Source organism: Pelophylax lessonae, assembly GCF_965119305.1.
Source record: "Pelophylax lessonae genome assembly, chromosome: 7".
Lineage (NCBI taxonomy): Eukaryota > Metazoa > Chordata > Amphibia > Anura > Ranidae > Pelophylax > Pelophylax lessonae.
This window is the reverse complement of record NC_138774.1, coordinates 1,593,672-1,614,027: the sequence shown is the minus strand read 5'-3', so window position 1 is coordinate 1,614,027 and position 20,356 is coordinate 1,593,672. Positions and strand designations below refer to the sequence as shown.

The window sequence follows — 20,356 nt, the reverse complement described above, 5'->3', positions numbered from 1 at the left end:
GGGGTGTCCATACATCCTATATATACAGATATATGGGGGTTCAGTATAGGGGTGTCCATACATCCTATATATACAGATATATGGGGGGTCAGTATAGGGGTGTCCATACATCCCATATATACAGATATATGGGGGGGGTCAGTATAGGGGTGTCCATACATCCTATATATACAGATATATGGGGGTCAGTATAGGGGTGTCCATACATCCTATATATACAGATATATGGGGGTTCAGTATAGGGGTGTCCATACACCCTATATATACAGATTTGGGGGTCCGTATAGGGGTGTCCAATACATCCTATATAAACAGATATATGGGGGTTCAGTATAGGGTTGTCCATACATCCTATATATACAGATATATGGGGGGTCAGTACAGGGGTGTCCATATATCCTATATATACAGATATATGGGGGGTCAGTATAGGGGTGTCCATATATCCTATATATACAGATATATGGGGGTTCAGTATAGGGGTGTCCATACATCCTATGTATACAGATATATGGGGGGTCAGTATAGGGGTGTCCATACATCCTATATATACAGATATATGGGGGTTCAGTATAGGGGTGTCCATACATCCTATATATACAGATATATGGGGGGTCAGTATAGGGGTGTCCATACATCCCATATATACAGATATATGGGGGGGTCAGTATAGGGGTGTCCATACATCCTATATATACAGATATATGGGGGTCAGTATAGGGGTGACCATACATCCTATATATACAGATATATGGGGGATCAGTACAGGGCGATGGAATACCATGAATGACCCCGATATCCATTCAGATAAACCCCTTAGAGGGATCCAGGAGGGTCACATGATCGCGGTGTAACACCCGCTCCGGCTTATAACATCCATGTGAACGACTTCATTATGTAATCCCAACAGCAGCAGCTATAGATCCCCGCAGAGCATGGCAGGGAGACAATACAGCCTTCCTAGAGAGGCGGAGAGCGGACTGGGACAGGGCAGGGCTTATACCAAGAGGTGTCAGAGACACTCATAGGAGAAGAGACAATTCATCAGATACCAGAGAGGAGCGCAGCAAGGTAAGGGGTCCCATCTGCATATATGAATTCAAATTCAAATTAGCTTTATTGGCAGGACCAAATACATTTTAGCATTGCCAAAGCAGTTGAGTTTGTGATGGGGGGGGGGGTTAATGGGTAATAATATATATGGGTCTCCATAAATCCTATATATACACATATATGGGGGTCAGTATAGGGGGTGTCCATACATCCTATATATACAGATATATGGGGGCTCAGCATAGGGGTGTCCATACATCCTATATATACAGATATATGGGGGCTCAGCATAGGGGTGTCTATACATCCTATATATACAGATATATGGGGGCTCAGCATAGGGGTGTCCATACATCCTATATATACAGATATATGGGGGTCAGTATAGGGGTGTCCATACATCCTATATATACAGATATATGGGGGCTCAGCATAGGGGTGTCTATACATCCTATATATACAGATATATGGGGGCTCAGCATAGGGGTGTCCATACATCCTATATATACAGATATATGGGGGCTCAGCATAGGGGTGTCTATACATCCTATATATACAGATATATGGGGGCTCAGCATAGGGGTGTCCATACATCCTATATATACAGATATATGGGGGTCAGTATAGGGGGTGTCCATACATCCTATATATACAGATATATGGGGGGCTCAGCATAGGGGTGTCTATACATCCTATATATACAGATATATGGGGGTCAGTATAGGGGTGTCCATACATCCTATATATACAGATATATGGGGGGCTCAGCATAGGGGTGTCTATACATCCTATATATACAGATATATGGGGGCTCAGCATAGGGGTGTCCATACATCCTATATATACAGATATATGGGGGTCAGTATAGGGGTGTCCATACATCCTATATATACAGATATATGGGGGCTCAGCATAGGGGTGTCTATACATCCTATATATACAGATATATGGGGGCTCAGCATAGGGGTGTCCATACATCCTATATATACAGATATATGGGGGTCAGTATAGGGGTGTCCATACATCCTATATATACAGATATATGGGGGCTCAGCATAGGGGTGTCCATACATCCTATATATACAGATATATGGGGCTCAGCATAGGGGTGTCCATACATCCTATATATACTGATATATGGGGATAAGTATAGCAGTGTCCATACATCCCATATATACAGATATATGGGGGGTCAGTATAGGGGTGTCCATACATCCTATATATACAGATATATGGGGCTCAGCATAGGGGTGTCCATACATACTATATATACATATATATAAGGGCTCAGTATAGGGGTGTCCATACATCCTATTTATACAGATATAAGGGGGCAGTATAGGGGTGTCTATACATCCTATATATACAGATATATGGGGGTCAGTATAGGGGTGTCTATACATCCTATATATACAGATAAATGGGGGCTCAGCATAGGGGTGTCCATACATCCTATATATACAGATATATGGGGGCTCAGCATAGGGGTGTCCATGCATCCTATATATACATATATATAAGGGCTCAGTATAGGGGTGTATATACATCCTATATATACAGATATAAGGGGGCAGTATAGGAGTGTTCATACATCCTATATATACAGATATATAGGGGTCAGTATAGGGGTGTATATACATCCTATATATGCATATATGAGGGGATCAGTATATGGGGTATCAATACAGCCTATATATACAGATATAAGTGTGGGGGGGGGGTCAGTATAGGGGTGTCCATACATTCTATATATACAGATATAATGGGGGATTAGTATAAGGGTGTCCATACATACTATATATACATATATGAGGGGATCAGTATAGGGGTGTCCATACATCCTATATATACAGATATAATGGGGGATTAGTATAAGGGTGTCCATACATACTATATATACAGATATTAGGGGGATCAGTATAGGGGTGTATATACATCCTATATATACATATATGAGGGGATCAGTATTGGGGTATCAATACAGCCTATATATACAGATATAAGTGGGGGGGTCAGTATAGGGGTGTCCATAAATCCTATATATACAGATATAATGGGGGATTAGTATAAGGGTGTCCATACATCCTATATATACAGATATTAGGGGGGTCTGTATAGGAGTGTCCAAATATATGTATATATATATATATACAGATATATAGAGAGACAGTATAGGGGTGTCCATACATTCTATATATACAGATATTAGGGGGGTCAGTATAGGGATGTCTATACATCCTATATATACAGATATAAGGGTGATCAGTATAGGGGTTTCTATACATTCTATATATACAGATATAAGGGTGATCAGTATAGGGGTTTCTATATATCCTATATATACAGATATTAGATGGATCACTATGGAGTTGTCTGTATGTAATTCCCATGCATACCATGCATCTGAGGTTAGGGAGATTTCTCCTCACTTCCTGTCCTGCTGACAATGTTTTACCAGAAAGGAAGTGATGGGGAATCTGCAACATGGACAGGGAAATAGAAATCTGACAGGGGGTCTAACCTTCTCCTACCCTTTTCAGGAAAGGAATTCTTAATGTCTGTCAATGTTGTTGTTGGAGATTCCCTCTCACCTCCTGTCTGGTAAAACGTTGTCAGCAGGTCAGGAAGTGAGGAGAAATCTCTTAACGAAGCCCCGGAGTGCAGGAAAAACCTGTCAGGAGTACCTTTCAAACTCCATCAAAAACTGAGGCACCAAATTGGCTGCCCATACATTTTAGGATAACTCCACTTATCTACTACAGACCATTGGATGAGCCCATTGGGTAGAAGACTGGAGAGCCCGAGAGAGCCCTTACTATGTATTGGGGGGGGGGGGGTGACAGCTCTTAGGGAGACCAATAAGGAACCATCTCAGCTGTCTAATGGCTCATTTATAGCTGAAGAGAAGACTTCTGTATAGGATGAGCCCTGAAAATCCCCAACCATGGCCAACCGCGTACCCAACTGATGGCGAACCCTTTAAGTTCTTCTTTAAGTTCTTCTAAAATGCCCATACATGTTAGGATAACTTCACTTATCTACTACAGACCATTGGATGAGCCCATTGGGTAGAAGACTGGAAGCCAAGAGCCCTTACTATGTATTATGGGGGGGGGGGTGACAGCTCTTAGGGAGACCAATAAGGAACCATCTCAGCTGTCGAATGGCTCATTTATAGCTGAAGAGTAGACCTCTGTATAGGATGAGCACTGAAAACCATGGCCAACCGCGTACCCAACTGATGGCGAACCCTTTAAGTTCTTCTTTAAGTTCTTCTAAAATGCCCATACATTTTAGGATAACTTCACTTATCTACTACAGACCATTGGATGAGCCTATTGGGTAGAAGACTGGAAGACGAAAGCCCATACTATGTATTATGGGGGGGGGGGGGGTAACAGCTCTGAGAGAGACCAATAAGTAACCATCTCAGCTGTCTAATGGCTCATTTATAGCTGTAGAGTAGACTTCTGTATAGGATGAGCACTGAAAATCCCCAACCATGGACAACCACGTACCCAACTGATGGCGAACCCCTTAAGTTCTTCTGTTCTTATGTTCTACATTAGAGTCCATGAGCAGAGAGGTGTCCATTCTAAGGGTCACTAATGGTATTCGGGGGTGTCTTGGTTAGACCTTTGGTTGAGTTAACAAAGCTAACACACCACAATAAGGATCCTTATTTCCAAAAACGCTGTTGTTTATTTTCAGCGTCCAATGGAATTTGAAAAATTTACAGTCACACGCCGACCCTTCTCCTTGTGTTGTAGCTGAGTGAGTTGAGCTCCTTGTATTCCCTTTCCATGGCTGCTGTCAGCCTAACAGTACGGCGCACTAGAACATGCCGTACTGCATTCTACACCAACGCAGCCAGCCAGAGCACATCGGAGGTCAGGCGTTTTATTGGCTGGCAGAAGAGAATAAGAAATAATAGATAAAAGCTGGATAAACACAACACACTGTTCTCCATGTGGAAGGGAGGAATGTCACTCCACGTGTGTGGACTGTACAGGGTGGAGCGTACAGCGAGTACAGTACACCGCGTTACTCATACCTTCCCCAGGCAATCACAGACTGTACTGTACAATGGGAGGTGACTACTGAACCCAGACGGGTCCACCTTGCAGACTCGTATATACACAAGAGACCTTCAACACTCATACACAAGAGACGGAGGGAGAGCAAGCTGAGAAATCCCTTCCATCTGGGAACTACGGAGAGTGAAAAATAGCAGAAGAACGAGAACGGCGAAGGAAAAGGGTGAGTGACACAACGTTACATATGACAGGAGGAGGAAAACTAGATATAGGAGGAGTCCCCTGTAGTGCATTAGCACATCTCTCCCAGCAAGGAGTGTTATCTCCAAGGGTTAGAAAGGCTGGATTCACCTCTTTTTCATGGATAGTGTAGGACCCACTGATAATGGGGTACTTTGACGTAGTGGTGGGCTTGAGCACGATATGGCCATATGGTGGGACTAAATCCCCATTTTTATTTATGGATTGTCTTCATATTTGATAGTCATTTCTTTTGCATGTGTGCGCTATTCTTTTTTAATATACATGTCGCTCGGTTCATAGCTGCACCAGCTTTAGAAATACATGTTCAGGGTTTGCTCCCCCAACTTTTTGCTTGTTTAGGAGAAGGAAAAGTGACTAGGATACTTTGTATGGCAGCACGACATGCTACGGGAGGGAGAGATCTGTGGGTTCCTAAAGGACCTTGAGCTACACACCGGAGGGTGAATCCTGTGCAGAATGACTAGTGAATCTCTTCTCTGTGATCCAAATCCTACACTATCTGTAGACCCCTGACCATCACATCTATAGGAGCTTGTTGGACATCCCTTTCTAGAACCATGGCCATGGAGATGCCGTCTTCCTCCCCCCATGGCCATTAATATGGAATTACATCCTTTGTGGCTACCCCATCCTCCACTCTTCTGGGAAGACTTTTTACAAGATTTTTGAGAGTGTTTGTGGGATTCCCCCCCCATTTGTGAGGTCAGGTACCGATGGATTAAAAGACCTGGCTCCCATTTGGTATTCCATAGGTGATCAGTAGGTTTGAGGTCAGGGCTCTGTGCAGGACACATGAGTTCTTCCATACCAAGTTCATCGAACCATGTCCTAATGGATTCAGTTCACCTGAATTGGGCTTAGTTGTAGAGCTACCTCTTTGAATAAGTCTGATCATTTGTGAAGTCAGGTACTGATGTTGGATGAGAAGACCTGGCTCCCAACTGGTATTTTAATTTATACCATAGGTGTTCAGTAGGGTTGAGGTCAGGGCTCTGTACAGGACACTTAGGTTCCTCCACAACAAACGGGTCACACCATGTATTAGCAGTGGTGTATTTTAGTTTTGTGCTGCCCTAGGCAAGACTAAAATTGGGCACCCCCCTCCCCCTCCTATTTAAATGTGCCCGTATCCTTCCTTTTTAATGGATGTGACTCCGTCCAAACTTGAAGGACTACAAGTCCCAGCATGAACCCCTGAGATCTCACGAGAGGGGGGGAGAGAGGGAGGATGAGAGAGAGAGAGGGCGGATAAGAGAGAGAGAGAGGGCAGATGAGAAAGAGAGAGAGGGCAGATGAGAGAGAGAGAGAGGGCAGATGAGAGAGAGAGAGAGGGCGGATGAGAAAGAGAGAGGGGGGATGAGAGAGAGAGGGGGAATGAGAGAGAGAGGGGGGATGAGAAAGAGAGAGGGGTAAGAGAGAGAGGGGGGGATGAGAGAGAGAGAGGGGGGATGAGAGAGAGAGAGAGGGCGGATGAGAGAGAGAGAGAGAGAGGGTGGATGAGAAAGAGAAAGGGGGGATGAGAGAGAGATAGAGAGAGAGAGGGGGGGATGAGAAAGAGAGAGGGGTAAGAGAGAGAGGGGGGATGAGAGAGAGAGAGGGGGGATGAGAGAGAGAGGGGGGGGTGAGAGAGAGAGAGGGGGGATGAGAGAGAGAGAGAGGGGGGATGAGAGAGAGAGAGGGGGGATGAGAGAGAGGGAGAGAGAGATAGAGAGAGGGGGGATGAGAAAGAGAGGGGGGATGAGAAAGAGAGAGGGGATGAGAGAGGGGATAAGAGAGAGAGAGGGCGGATGAGAGAGAGAGAGGGGGTGAGAGAGAGAGGGGGGATTAGAGAGAGAGAGAGGGCGGATGAGAGAGAGAGAGAGAGAGAGAGAGAGAGAGGGCGGATGAGAAAGAGAGAGGGGGGATGAGAGAGAGAGAGAGGGGGAATGAGAGAGAGAGGGGGGGATGAGAGAGAGAGAGGGCGGATGAGAGAGAGAGAGAGAGGGTGGATGAGAAAGAGAGAGGGGGGATGAGAGAGAGATAGAGAGAGAGAGGGGGGATGAGAAAGAGAGGGGGGATGAGAAAGAGAGGGGGGATGAGAAAGAGAGAGGGGATGAGAGAGGGGATAAGAGAGAGAGAGGGCGGATGAGAGAGAGAGAGGGGGTGAGAGAGAGAGGGGGGATTAGAGAGAGAGAGAGGGCGGATGAGAGAGAGAGAGAGAGAGAGAGAGAGAGAGAGAGAGGGCGGATGAGAAAGAGAGAGGGGGGATGAGAGAGAGAGAGAGGGGGAATGAGAGAGAGAGGGGGGGATGAGAGAGAGAGAGGGCGGATGAGAGAGAGAGAGAGAGGGTGGATGAGAAAGAGAGAGGGGGGATGAGAGAGAGATAGAGAGAGAGAGGGGGGATGAGAAAGAGAGGGGGGATGAGAGAGAGAGAGAGAGAGAGAGGGGGGGGATGAGAGAGAGAGAGAGGGGGGATGAGAGAGAGAGAGTGGGGGGATGAGAGAGAAAGAGTGGGGGGATGAGAGAGAAAGAGAGAGAGGGGGGGTGAGAGAGAGAGGGGGTGAGAGAGAGGGGGGGATGAGAGAGAGAGAGTGGGGGGATGAGAGAGAAAGAGAGAGAGGGGGGGTGAGAGAGAGAGAGGGGGTGAGAGAGAGGGGGGGATGAGAGAGAGAGAGAGAGAGAGTGGGGGGATGAGAGAGAAAGAGAGAGAGGGGGGGTGAGAGAGAGAGAGGGGGTGAGAGAGAGGGGGGGATGAGAGAGGCAGCTCTAGCAACTAGTGGCCAATAGAGCCTAAAGGTGGAGGAGGGCTTTTTTGACGCCCCCCTGCAAAGTGCCGCCCTAGGCCTGGGCCTTGTCGGCCTAGGCCAAAATACAGCACTGTGTATTAGTGGAGCTGTCCCACTTTGCGTCTATAACATGCTCCACTCTTTTGGGAAGACTTTCCACAATATTTTGGAGGATATCTGTTGAAATTTGTGTCCGTTTGTGAGGTCAGGTACTGATGTTGGATGACCTGTGTGACGGTACTCACCGCCACTGGGAGCGAAAGACAGATATTTATTGGACACTGAGAGAGGGATTTCCCAACCTCTCTAAGGTAAGCGGTGTTCCACAGGTCGCCCAACCAAAGTGACTCCCGTCACAACCTGGCTTACTTTTTGGGGACCAGAAAAAAGACCTGGCTAAAAAATAATGTTCCAAATTCATCCCAAAGGTGTTTAGTAGGGCTGAGGTCAGGGCTCTGTATAGGACACTCAGGTTCCTCCACAACAAACTGATCACACCATGTCTTTATGGAGCTGTCCCAATTTGTAGCTACAATATTCTCCATTCTTATGGGAAGACTTTCCAAAACATTTTAGAGGGAATTTGTGCCCATATTTGAGGTCAGGCACTGATGATGGATGGGAGGACCTGGCTCACCATTGGTATTCCAATTCATTCCAAAGGTGTTCAGTAGGGTTTAGGTCAGAGCTCTTTGCAGGACCAAACTGGCCAAACCATATCTTCATGCAGCTTGCTCCACTCTTCTGGGAAGGCTTCCTACAAGATTTGTCTGTGGGAATTTTTGCCTATTTGTGAGTACTTAAGTTTGATGAGAAGACATGGCTCACACATTGGGCCCAAAAAGAAAAAAAAAAGCACCCATGGTCACAAACGGGGGTTCCAGTTCATCCCAAAGATGTTCAGTAGGGATGAGGTCAGGGCTCTGTGCAGGAAACTTGAGTTCCTCCACACCAATCTGGTCAACCTATGTCTTTATAGAGCTGGTTCAAACTGGTCAACGCATGTTGTTATGGAGCTGGTCCAATCTGGTGAACCCATGTCTTTATGGAGCTGGTTCAATATGGTGAACCCATGTCTTTACGGAGCTGGTTCAATATGGTGAACCCATGTCTTTACGGAGCTGGTTCAAACTGGTGAACCCATGTCGTTATGGAGCTGGTTCAAACTGGTGAACCCATGTCTTTATAGAGATGGCTTTGTACACGGGGGGGGGGGGAGCACAGTTATGCTGGAACAGAAAAGGGTCTTTACCAAATGTACTACAAGGTTGGAAGAGCACAATTGTATACAATGTCTTTGTATGATGAAGTATTACCGGGACCCTTCACTGGGGACACCTGAACTCAGTCTTTTGGAGTAGTGTTCGCATGCCTTTGGTCATATAGTGTATACCTTATCTTGTAGCCACTATGGAGCACCAGTCGTTAGTGACAATATACACCTCAATCTCTCTCTCTTTATATACATACATATAGTGCCCTATAGACTAATGCCTAGTTTCCACTGAGTGGTACGGTTCAGTACGGTACGGTTCGGAACGTTACACATTGCGTTTCCACTGCCAATAGTACCCTTTCATGATAGGCGTGGTGTAGCAGGAAAGCTGTGATAGATGATTCTCTGTCAACCAATCAAAGTTCTGCAGAGTGTAGCTCCACCCTGTTGGTACGGTACTAATGTGCTTGGTACCCCAACGAAAGGGTACCAAAAAAGTGGTACGGTTCGGAATTAGGGTACCATTCACAATGGAAACGGCATAAATAGCGTACCGTACCGAACCGAACCGAACCAGAAAGCTCAGTGGAAACGAGCCATATTATGGCAACCCACTGTTCCATTATCTACAGATGTCAAAAACCAGGTCCTGGATGTGAGTAGCTCCACCTTTGTTCTAAGTGAAGTTGTTACTCATTGTCCCTCACTCCTCTAACTGCCGAAATACCTTACTGCCACTTTCCTTTGATGTCTGACTGTACTTTATCTCTGTATTATTGGTTTTATATATTCTGCTGTGTAATGTCTTATCCTCCACCTATCTGATCTTATTATTTGGGGTCCTCGTTCAGCTCTGCTCCTTGTTTTGTTAGCACACACTAGTCAAAAATGCTGCCCATCATAACCGACCATCTGATCTGGACCTTGCCAAATGATATTCGCCCGATCTGGATGATGGTATTAAGCTTCTGGATTCCACTGCTGTAGAAGCTTAGTGACCACCAACCCTAACCCTCAACCAGTTAGTGTCACAATGGCCACTTACCATCTCTTGCTGCTGTCAGTGTGGAGTGCTGTCCCTATAGTGATGACCCTCCAGTGTTGGGAATTTTACTCCTCTTTCTATGTTTATCTTTACAACTCATCCTTACTATGAAGTTCTTCTCAGCTTTAAATGCAGATGAGATGCCTCCAAAGTAAATGGCTGACATGTCACATTCATTGTTTGCACCAACTGCCCATCATGTCCCCAACACACATAGAACTGCTACTGTCAGGTGGAATAAAAGCGCTCCCCAGTCTGGACACCCCAGGAACATAGATGTACCTTCACTGGTCACTTATAATAAGTAGGGTAAAGTCAGAATTATTATCATCTTCAACCTGCAGCCACCCAGCCAGATAGGGGTGGAAGGGTCTACTGAAGGGCCTAGAAATGGTCCAAGTACTATTAGACATCGATATCGTTATCACAACCGCTGTTTGTTTCTGCCCCTCAGAACTCATCACAACGCAACCGATTATTACATCTCTTGGTTGAAGAGTCTGGATGGATATCTCTGCTTTCACTTCTCTCTAAACAGCAGCCATGAAATCCCCACCAACCGAGACCGGACCCCCAAATCCGGAAGAAGAAAAAGACGAGGACAGCGAGGCGGGGAAGAAGCCCGGCGTGAAGTCTAAAGTGCAAAGTGAAAGCGAAAAGGATTCTGGGTACTCAGGTAGATGGAAACTTCTTCACCTAATCACTCTTCTCCTACTATTTGTAGAACATTCATGAAGAATATCGTTATAATTTCCTCTCCAAGAAGAACATTAACAGTCCAACCACATTTCATCTGTAAACACACCAACGCCATCACAGACTCTCCCAGTCACCAAACACGATCCACATCTATATTACCACCAACCCTTCCTCCTATTACCCTCCAACAGTAACATCTACAGTACCACCATCCCTTCTCCTCCCTATTACCCTCCAACAGTAACATCTACAGTACCACCAACCCTTCTTCCTATAACCCTCCAACAGTAACATCTACAGTACCACCAACCCTTCTTCCTATTACCCTCCAACAGTAACATCTACAGTACCACCATCCCTTCTCCTCCCTATTACCCTCCAACAGTAACATCTACAGTACCACCAACCCTTCTCCTCCCTATTACCCTCCAACAGTAACATCTACAGTACCACCAACCCTTCTCCTCCCTATTACCCTCCAACAGTAACATCTACAGTACCACCAACCCCCTCCTCCCTATTACCCTCCAACAGTAACATCTACAGTACCACCACCCCTTCTCCTCCCTATTACCCTCCAACAGTAACATCTACAGTACCACCAACCCTTCTTCCTATAACCCTCCAACAGTAACATCTACAGTACCACCAACCCTTCTTCCTATTACCCTCCAACAGTAACATCTACAGTACCACCATCCCTTCTCCTCCCTATTACCCTCCAACAGTAACATCTACAGTACCACCAACCCCCTCCTCCCTATTACCCTCCAACAGTAACATCTACAGTACCACCAACCCTTCTTCCTATTACCCTCCAACAGTAAAATCTACAGTACCACCATCCCTTCTCCTCCCTATTACCCTCCAACTGTAACATCTACAGTACCACCACCCCTTCTCCTCCCTATTACCCTCCAACAGTAACATCTACAGTACCACCATCCCTTCTCCTCCCTATTACCCTCCAACAGTAACATCTACAGTACCGCCATCCCTTCTCCTCCCTATTACCCTCCAACAGTAACATCTACAGTACCACCATCCCTTCTCCTCCCTATTACCCTCCAACAGTAACATCTACAGTACCACCACCCCTTCTCCTCCCTATTACCCTCCAACAGTAACATCTAAAGTACCACCATCCCTTCTCCTCCTATTACCCTCCAACAGTAACATCTACAGTACCACCACCCCTTCTCCTCCTATTACCCTCCAACAGTAACATCTACAGTACCACCATCCCTTCTCCTCCCTATTACCCTCCAACAGTAACATCTACAGTACCACCAACCCTTCTCCCCCTATTACCCTCCAACAGTAACATCTACAGTACCACCACCCCTTCTCCTCCCTACTACCCTCCAACAGTAACATCTACAGTACCACCAACCCTTCTCCCCCTATTACCCTCCAACAGTAACATCTACAGTACCACCATCCCTTCTCCTCCCTATTACCCTCCAACAGTAACATCTACAGTACCACCATCCCTTCTCCTCCCTATTACCCTCCAACAGTAACATCTACAGTACCGCCATCCCTTCTCCTCCCTATTACCCTCCAACAGTAACATCTACAGTACCACCACCCCTTCTCCTCCCTATTACCCTCCAACAGTAACATCTACAGTACCACCATCCCTTCTCCTCCCTATTACCCTCCAACAGTAACATCTACAGTACCACCACCCCTTCTCCTCCCTATAACCCTCCAACAGTAACATCTACAGTACCACCATCCCTTCTCCTCCCTATTACCCTCCAACAGTAACATCTACAGTACCACCATCCCTTCTCCTCCCTATTACCCTCCAACAGTAACATCTACAGTACCACCATCCCTTCTCCTCCCTACTACCCTCCAACAGTAACATCTACAGTACCACCATCCCTTCTCCTCCCTATTACCCTCCAACAGTAACATCTACAGTACCATCATCCCTTCTCCTCCCTATTACCCTCCAACAGTAACATCTACAGTACCACCAACCCTTCTCCCCCTATTACCCTCCAACAGTAAAATCTACAGTACCACCATCCCTTCTCCTCCCTATTACCCTCCAACAGTAACATCTACAGTACCACCACCCCTTCTCCTCCCTATTACCCTCCAACAGTAACATCTACAGTACCACCATCCCTTCTCCTCCCTATTACCCTCCAACAGTAACATCTACAGTACCACCAACCCTTCTCCTCCTATTACCCTCCAACAGTAACATCTACAGTACCACCACCCCTTCTCCTCCTATTACCCTCCAACAGTAACATCTACAGTACCACCGTCCCTTCTCCTCCCTATTACCCTCCAACAGTAACATCTACAGTACCACCAACCCTTCTCCTCCCTATTACCCTCCATTTTCTTTTTGCCAATATCTTCAACTTCCACACAGCGAGAGGTTTGGTTCCATACAAGTCTTCTCCATCGGGTGACTAAACTTCATTAGAACTGGGCCGTGTGAAGAGTATTCCTTGCCTTCCGCCATCACGCTCCATTCCTCGTGTTTTCCTCTTCTTCCAGTCTTCTCTTTCCTTGTCCTCTGTCTCTTCCTCTCTCGGGAATCCATGTCTGATGGATGTTCTTTGTGGTCCCTTCACAGATAGCAGCTCGGAAAGCCTCAGCTCAGAAGAAACAAATGGATCAACCAGCGTCAATGGACCAGGATCCGGCCCGCAGGGTACAGCCACCGTGCAGACGGCGTATACTCCCATCTATATACTGCAGAATGTCGTACTGAAACAGGTGAGCCGCCAGGAGAGACGGGGGAGGGGTCCGGGCGGTAACATCACCGGAAAGTAAATCTAAAGCTGGGAAAAGATTAAACCCTTCAGATCTTTGTTTGCCATCTTTCCCATTGGTGAGATTTCTAGGAATTTGCTCCACCAATCACAGAACAGGAAGTAGGAGGAAGTCCCTCTAAAGTGCAGGAATTTCCGTTTTAGCTGTCATCAGAACAGGTGACCCAGCCGGAAAATTCCCCTCTATTCTCGTTTTGGGTAACAAAGCAAAATTTGGGGTTCTCCTTTAATTTTAATCCTTCGTTTTGTTACAATTCAAAATTGGTACAAAATTTTGGATTTTTTAAGAGATCAGGATGTATCCGAATTTCCAAATCACAATTGTAAAGAATTCCAATGAATCTGACAAAAATTATAATGAAACAAATGATCTGAATTTTAATCAGAAAATAAATTGGAAATGGAAACATATTGAAATAAATACAATAAGGTATAAAAGTGAAAAAACAGGATGATTCCTACTTACACTGATTTATACAATAGAATAGAAAAGAAGAGAAAAGAATAAAACAAAACAGACTAGAATAGAAAAAAAAAAGAAATAAAACAAAATAGAACAGAATACAATAAAAAATAAAATAATAGAAAAAATAAAATAGAATATTTTCTATTTTATTCTGTTTTATTCTATTTGTTTTATATTCTATTCTATTTAGCAGCCTAAGAGAATAGAATAAAACAAAACAGACTAGAATAGAAAAAAAAAAGAAATAAAACAGAACAGAATACAATAAAAAATAAAATAATAGAAAAAAATAAAATAGAATATTTTCTATTTTATTCTATTTTTTTTCTATTCTATTAAGCAGCCTAAGAGAATAGAAAAAAAAACAGAACAGAATACAATAATAAAATAATAAAAAAAAATTATATAGAATATTTTCTATTTTATTCTGTATTATTCTATTTTTTTTTTCCATTTAGCAGCCTAAGTAGGAATTATCCTGTTTTTTCACTTTTATACCTTACTGTATTTATTGCAATATGTCTCCATTTCCAATTAATTTTAAATAAAATAGAATATTTTCTATTTTATTCTATTTTTTTTTATATTCTATTTAGCAGCCTAAGATAATAGAATAAAACAAAGCAGACTAGAATAGAAAAAAAAGAAATAAAACAGAACAGAATACAATAAAAAATAAAATAATAGAAAAAAATTATATAGAATATTTTCTATTTTATTCTGTATTATTCTATTTTTTTTTTCTTTTCCATTTAGCAGCCTAAGTAGGAATTATCATATTTTTTCACTTTTATTCCTTAATGTATTTATTGCAATATGTCTCCATTTCTAATTAATTTTCTAATTCAAATTTAGATCACTTGTTTCATTATAATTTATTTCAGAATCGTTAAAATTCGTTACTATTGTGATTATGCAATTTGGATATATCCTGATCTCCGAATAAGGAAAATTGTGTTCAAAATTTTGAATTTTCAATTTCGAATTCATTTTCTAATTGGATTAGAAAATAACGAATATTCGAAACTAATTCTGAAAACAAACCAAATTTCTAACATAATATAATATGATGAAATAAAATGATTAACCTAACAAACGTATTAAAAAAAAAAACCCTTTTCCATCCTGCACATCTCTATAGTCCTTGTCTCCATGGCAAAGAGGGAGACCCCCATTTCTCCTGGGTGAGGACCATCCATGGGAGCCTCTATGGTTTCATTTTTCCGGGGTGAGGGAAAGAACCATCCATTGGAGCCTCTGTGCTGTCCTTTCTCCTGGGTGAGGACCATTCATGGGAGCCTCTATGGTGTAATTTCTCCTGGGTGAGGACCATCCATGAGAGGCTCCATGATGTCATTTCTCCTGGGTGAGGACCATCAATGGGAGTCTCTATGGTGTCATTTTTCTTGGGTAAGGGAGAAGACCATCCATGAGAGCCTCCAAAGTGTAATTTCTCCTGCGTGAGGGGGAGAACCATCCATGGGAGCCTCTATGGTATCATTTCTCCTGGGCGAGGGAGAGGACTATCCATGGGAGCCTCTAGGTGTCATTTCTCCGAGGTGAGGGTGAGGACCATCCATGGGAGCCTTTATGCTATCATTTCTCCTGGGTGAGGAAAAGGACCATCCATGTGAGTCTCAATGGTAAAATTTCTCTGGGGTGAGGGAGAGGACCATCCATGGGAGCCTTTATGGTGCCATTTATCCTGGGTGAGGACCATCCATAGGATCCTCTATGATGTTATTTCTCCTGGGTGAGGACCATCCATGGGAGCCTCTATGGTGTAATTTCTCCTGGGTGAGGACCATCCATGGGAGCCTCTATGGTGTAATTTCTCCTGGGTGAGGACCATCCATGGGAGCCTCTATGGTGTAATTTCTCCTGGGTGAGGACCATCAATGGGAGTCTCTATGGTGTCATTTTTCTTGGGTAAGGGAGAAGACCATCCATGAGAGCCTCCAAAGTGTAATTTCTCCTGCGTGAGGGGGAGAACCATCCATGGGAGCCTCTATGGTATCATTTCTCCTGGGCGAGGGAGAGGACTATCCATGGGAGCCTCTAGGTGTCATTTCTCCGAGGTGAGGGTGAGGACCATCCATGGGAGCCTTTATGCTATCATTTCTCCTGGGTGAGGAAAAGGACCATCCATGTGAGTCTCAATGGTAAAATTTCTCTGGGGTGAGGGAGAGGACCATCCATGGGAGCCTTTATGGTGCCATTTATCCTGGGTGAGGACCATCCATAGGATCCTCTATGATGTTATTTCTCCTGGGTGAGGACCATCCATGGGAGCCTCTATGGTGTAATTTCTCCTGGGTGAGGACCATCCATGGGAGCCTCTATGGTGTAATTTCTCCTGGGTGAGGACCATCCATGGGAGCCTCTATGGTGTAATTTCTCCTGGGTGAGGACCATCAATGGGAGTCTCTATGGTGTCATTTTTCTTGGGTAAGGGAGAAGACCATCCATGAGAGCCTCCAAAGTGTAATTTCTCCTGCGTGAGGGGGAGAACCATCCATGAGAGGCTCCATGATGTCATTTCTCCAGGGTGAGGAAAGGGACCATTCATGGGACCCTCTATGATGTCATTTCTCCAGGGTGAGGAAAGGGACCATTCATGGGACCCTCTATGGTGTCATTTTGTCTAGGCGAGGGAGAGGACCATCCACGAGCCTCCACGGTGTCATTTCTCCTGGGTGAGGACCACCCATGGGAGCCTCTATATTTTCATTTCTCCTGCTTGAGGGAGAGGACCATCCATAGGATCCTCTATGATGTTATTTCTCCTGGGTGAGGACCATCCATGGGAGCCTCTATGGTGTAATTTCTCCAGGGTGAAAACCATCCATGGGAGCCTTTATGGTGCCTTTTATCCTGGGTGAGGGAAAGGACCATTCATAAGAGCCTCTATGATGTCATTTCTCCTGGGTGAGGACCATCCATGGGACCCTCTATGGTGCAATTTCTTCAGGGTGAGGACCATCAATGACATCATTTCTTCTGGATGAGAGAAAGGACCATCCATGGGAGCCTCTCTGGTGTCATTTCTCCTGGGTGAATCATCACATTCACCCGAGTGCTCTGAACTAAGTTGTAAGCGAGTCGTGTATATACTCAGGGGTTGGAATGTTCTGATTGGTCGGTGTCTATAGAAGGGGAGGAGTAAACAGCATATACATTGTATACAGTGGGTGGAGTTCCACATTGGAATGTGTTCTCATTTCTATTTTATTTATTGCAGCCTCGGCTCCTCCTTATCCAGCCTCCTGCACGTCGCCATCGGAAGTGCCCCTCTTCTTCGTCCTATCTTCCAATTCTTCGATCATATCCCAGGATAGCTCCACGCCTAGCCCCTCCCCCTAGCCCCACCCCCTCTCTAGTGCCTTGCAGTTCCACGCCCCCAATAAACAGACCAGCCCCTTCCAACCTCCTGGAAGTCTCCCTGCGCTCTCTGGCATTGCTGCGACGGACTCGGGAGACGCAGCGCTCCATCCGAGAACTGAGGGCCCACACTAGACTATATGAACGGGCCCTCCAAGGGGAAGAGGGGGGATGGGAACGTCTACGGAAAGCCATGGAACAGAGCGGAGTGTACCGCAAAATCATATCCTCAGTCCCGGCTCTGCCGGCAGAGACTTCACCTGAACCCGCCACATCCCAGGATGTAACCATGACTTCATCGGGGGACGATGACACAAATGAAGAAACCATGACATCATCGAAGAACAGTATGACATCATCAGGGACTGCAACATCTGAATGTAAGGAAGGAAACGTATGATGACAGGAGAAACAAAGACAATGACCTCCTAGGACTATTTCCTCCATCAGCAGAGGCTGAGCCTCCTATGTACATAGAGAGTTTTATAGTCTATGAAATGTCTTTTATCATTCTTGTACCCCGTAGAACCTTCTCAGAATCTCACATTAAAGTCTATTTTTACAAACTCATCAGAACAAACCGAATTCACCGTCATGTGGTCGTCTGTTTGTTGTAATTCCACTAGTAATAGCTCACAATACATGTCAGGGGTGACACCTAGTGGATGGTTGCAGTCACACACATCAGCCACCTAGTGGACAGTTCCAGTAATACAGATCTGCCACTTAGTGGACAGTTGCAGTAATACAGATCTGCCATCTAGTGGACAGTTGCAGTAATACAAATCACCCATCTAGTGGAGGGTTGCAGTATTACAGACCAGTCCTCTAGTTGACGGTTGCAGTAATACAGATTGCCCACCTAGTGCACGGTTGAAGTAATACAGACCACCAATCTAGTGGACGGTTGCACTAATACAGATCTGCTATCTAGTGGACGGTTGCAGTAATACAGATCGCCCATCAAGTGGACGGTTGCAGTAATACAGATCTGCCATCTAGTGGACAGTTGCACTAATAAAGATCTGTCATCTAGTGGACGGTTGCAGTAATACAGATCGCCCATCAAGTGGACGGTAGCAGTAATACAAATCAGCCATCTAGTGGACGGTTGCAGTAATACAGATATGAAAGAATCGAAGAAAAGGAATGTTTTGACAGCCGGCCACGGGAAAATGCAAAATGCTGCAAAGTTGTGCCACAATTTAACTGCGCTTTGCTGCCGGCGGTCAAAACATTCCTATCCTGAAGGCAATTCTTACACAATCAGGAGAGGGAAGTTAAACCTCCCCCAACTGCAGCAGCTCCTAAACTATCCTAAAAGCCTATGTGTACATGGACAGCCTGTAATGTACATGAGGCCTAATACAAATCAGCCATCTAGTGGACGGTTGCAGTAATACAGATCTGCCATCTAGTGGACAGTTGCAGTAATAAAGATCTGCCATCTAGTGGACGGTTGCAGTAACACAGATCTGCCATCTAGTGGACAGTTGCAGTAATACAGATCGGCCATCTAGTGGACAGTTGCAGTAATACAGATCAGCCATCTAGTGGACAGTTGCAGTAATACAGATTACTCACCTAGTGGACGGTTGCAGTAATACAGCTCTGCCATCTAGTGGACAGTTGCAGTAATACAGATCTGCCATTTAGTGGACGGTTGCAGTAATACAGATCTGCCATCTAGTGGACGGTTATAGTAATACAGATCAGCCACATAGTGGACAGTTACAGTAATACAGATCACCCATCTAGTGGATGATTGCAGTAATACAGATCAGCCACCTAGTGGACGGTTGCAGTTATACAGATCTGCCATCTAGTGGATGGTTGCAGTTATACAGATCTGCCATCTAGTGGACGGTTGCAGTAATACAGATCAGCCACTTAGTGGACGGTTGCAGTAATACAGATCAGCCACCTAGTGGATGGTTGCAGTTATACAGATCTGCCATCTAATGGACGATTGCAGTTATACAGATCAGCCACCTAGTGGACGGTTGCAGTTATACAGATCAGCCACCCAGTGGACAGTTGCAGTAATACAGATCTGCCATCTAGTGGACGGTTGCAGTAATACAGATCTGCCATCTAGTGGACAGTTGCAGTAATACAAATCTGTCATCTAGTGGACGGTTGCAGTAATACAGATCTGCCATCTAGTGGACGGTTGCAGTAATACAGATCTGCTATCTAGTGGATGACTGCAGTAATACAGATCACCCACCTAGTGGACGATTGCAGTTATACAGATCACCCACCTAGTGGACGATTGCAGTTATACAGATAACCCACCTAGTGGACGATTGCAGTTATACAGATCACCCACCTAGTGGACGGTTGCAGTAATACAGATCAGCCACCTAGTGGACGGTTGCAGTTATACAGATCAGCCACCTAGTGGACGGTTGCAGTTATACAGATCAGCCACCTAGTGGACGGTTGCAGTAATACAGATCAGCCCTCTAGTGGACGGTTGCAGTAATACAGATCTGCCCTCTAGTGGACGGTTGCAGTAATACAGATCCGCCATCTGGTGGACGGTTGCAGTAATACAGATCAGCCACCCAGTGGACGGTTGCAGTAATACAGATTAGCCACCTAGTGGACGGTTGCAGTAATA

At 45.1% G+C, this 20,356-nt stretch overlaps 1 protein-coding gene across 3 annotated transcripts; it reads left to right on the top strand.

Annotated features, from left to right (window-relative positions):
• The first annotated feature begins 955 nt into the window (after nt 1-955).
• On the top strand, nt 956-18,312 carry LOC309559377 (uncharacterized protein). 3 transcript variants are annotated; one of them, XM_082262638.1, is made up of 4 exons: nt 956-1,071; nt 10,922-11,056; nt 13,685-13,827; nt 17,591-18,312. In XM_082262638.1, exons 2-4 carry the CDS (start codon nt 10,924-10,926, stop codon nt 18,128-18,130), a joined length of 816 nt encoding a protein of 271 aa, XP_082118764.1. In that variant the 5' UTR covers nt 956-1,071; nt 10,922-10,923; the 3' UTR covers nt 18,131-18,312. The 3 variants fall into 3 exon arrangements, with proteins under 3 accessions (XP_082118764.1, XP_082118763.1, XP_082118762.1); XM_082262637.1 differs by lacking the exon at nt 956-1,071 and adding an exon at nt 4,872-5,313; XM_082262636.1 differs by lacking the exon at nt 956-1,071 and having other exon boundaries at nt 10,740-11,056.
• The last annotated feature ends 2,044 nt before the right edge of the window (nt 18,313-20,356 follow it).

What these genes read in the sequence shown, in the direction of transcription:
- LOC309559377 (XM_082262638.1), top strand. Translation starts at nt 10,924, where the DNA reads ATGAAATCCCCACCAACCGAGACCGGACCCCCAAATCCGGAAGAAGAA. An exon ending in AAAGGATTCTGGGTACTCAG is followed by an intron (nt 11,057 to 13,684) that starts GTAGATGGAAAC and finishes GTCCCTTCACAG; the next exon opens with ATAGCAGCTCGGAAAGCCTC. An exon ending in AGAATGTCGTACTGAAACAG is followed by an intron (nt 13,828 to 17,590) that starts GTGAGCCGCCAG and finishes TATTTATTGCAG; the next exon opens with CCTCGGCTCCTCCTTATCCA.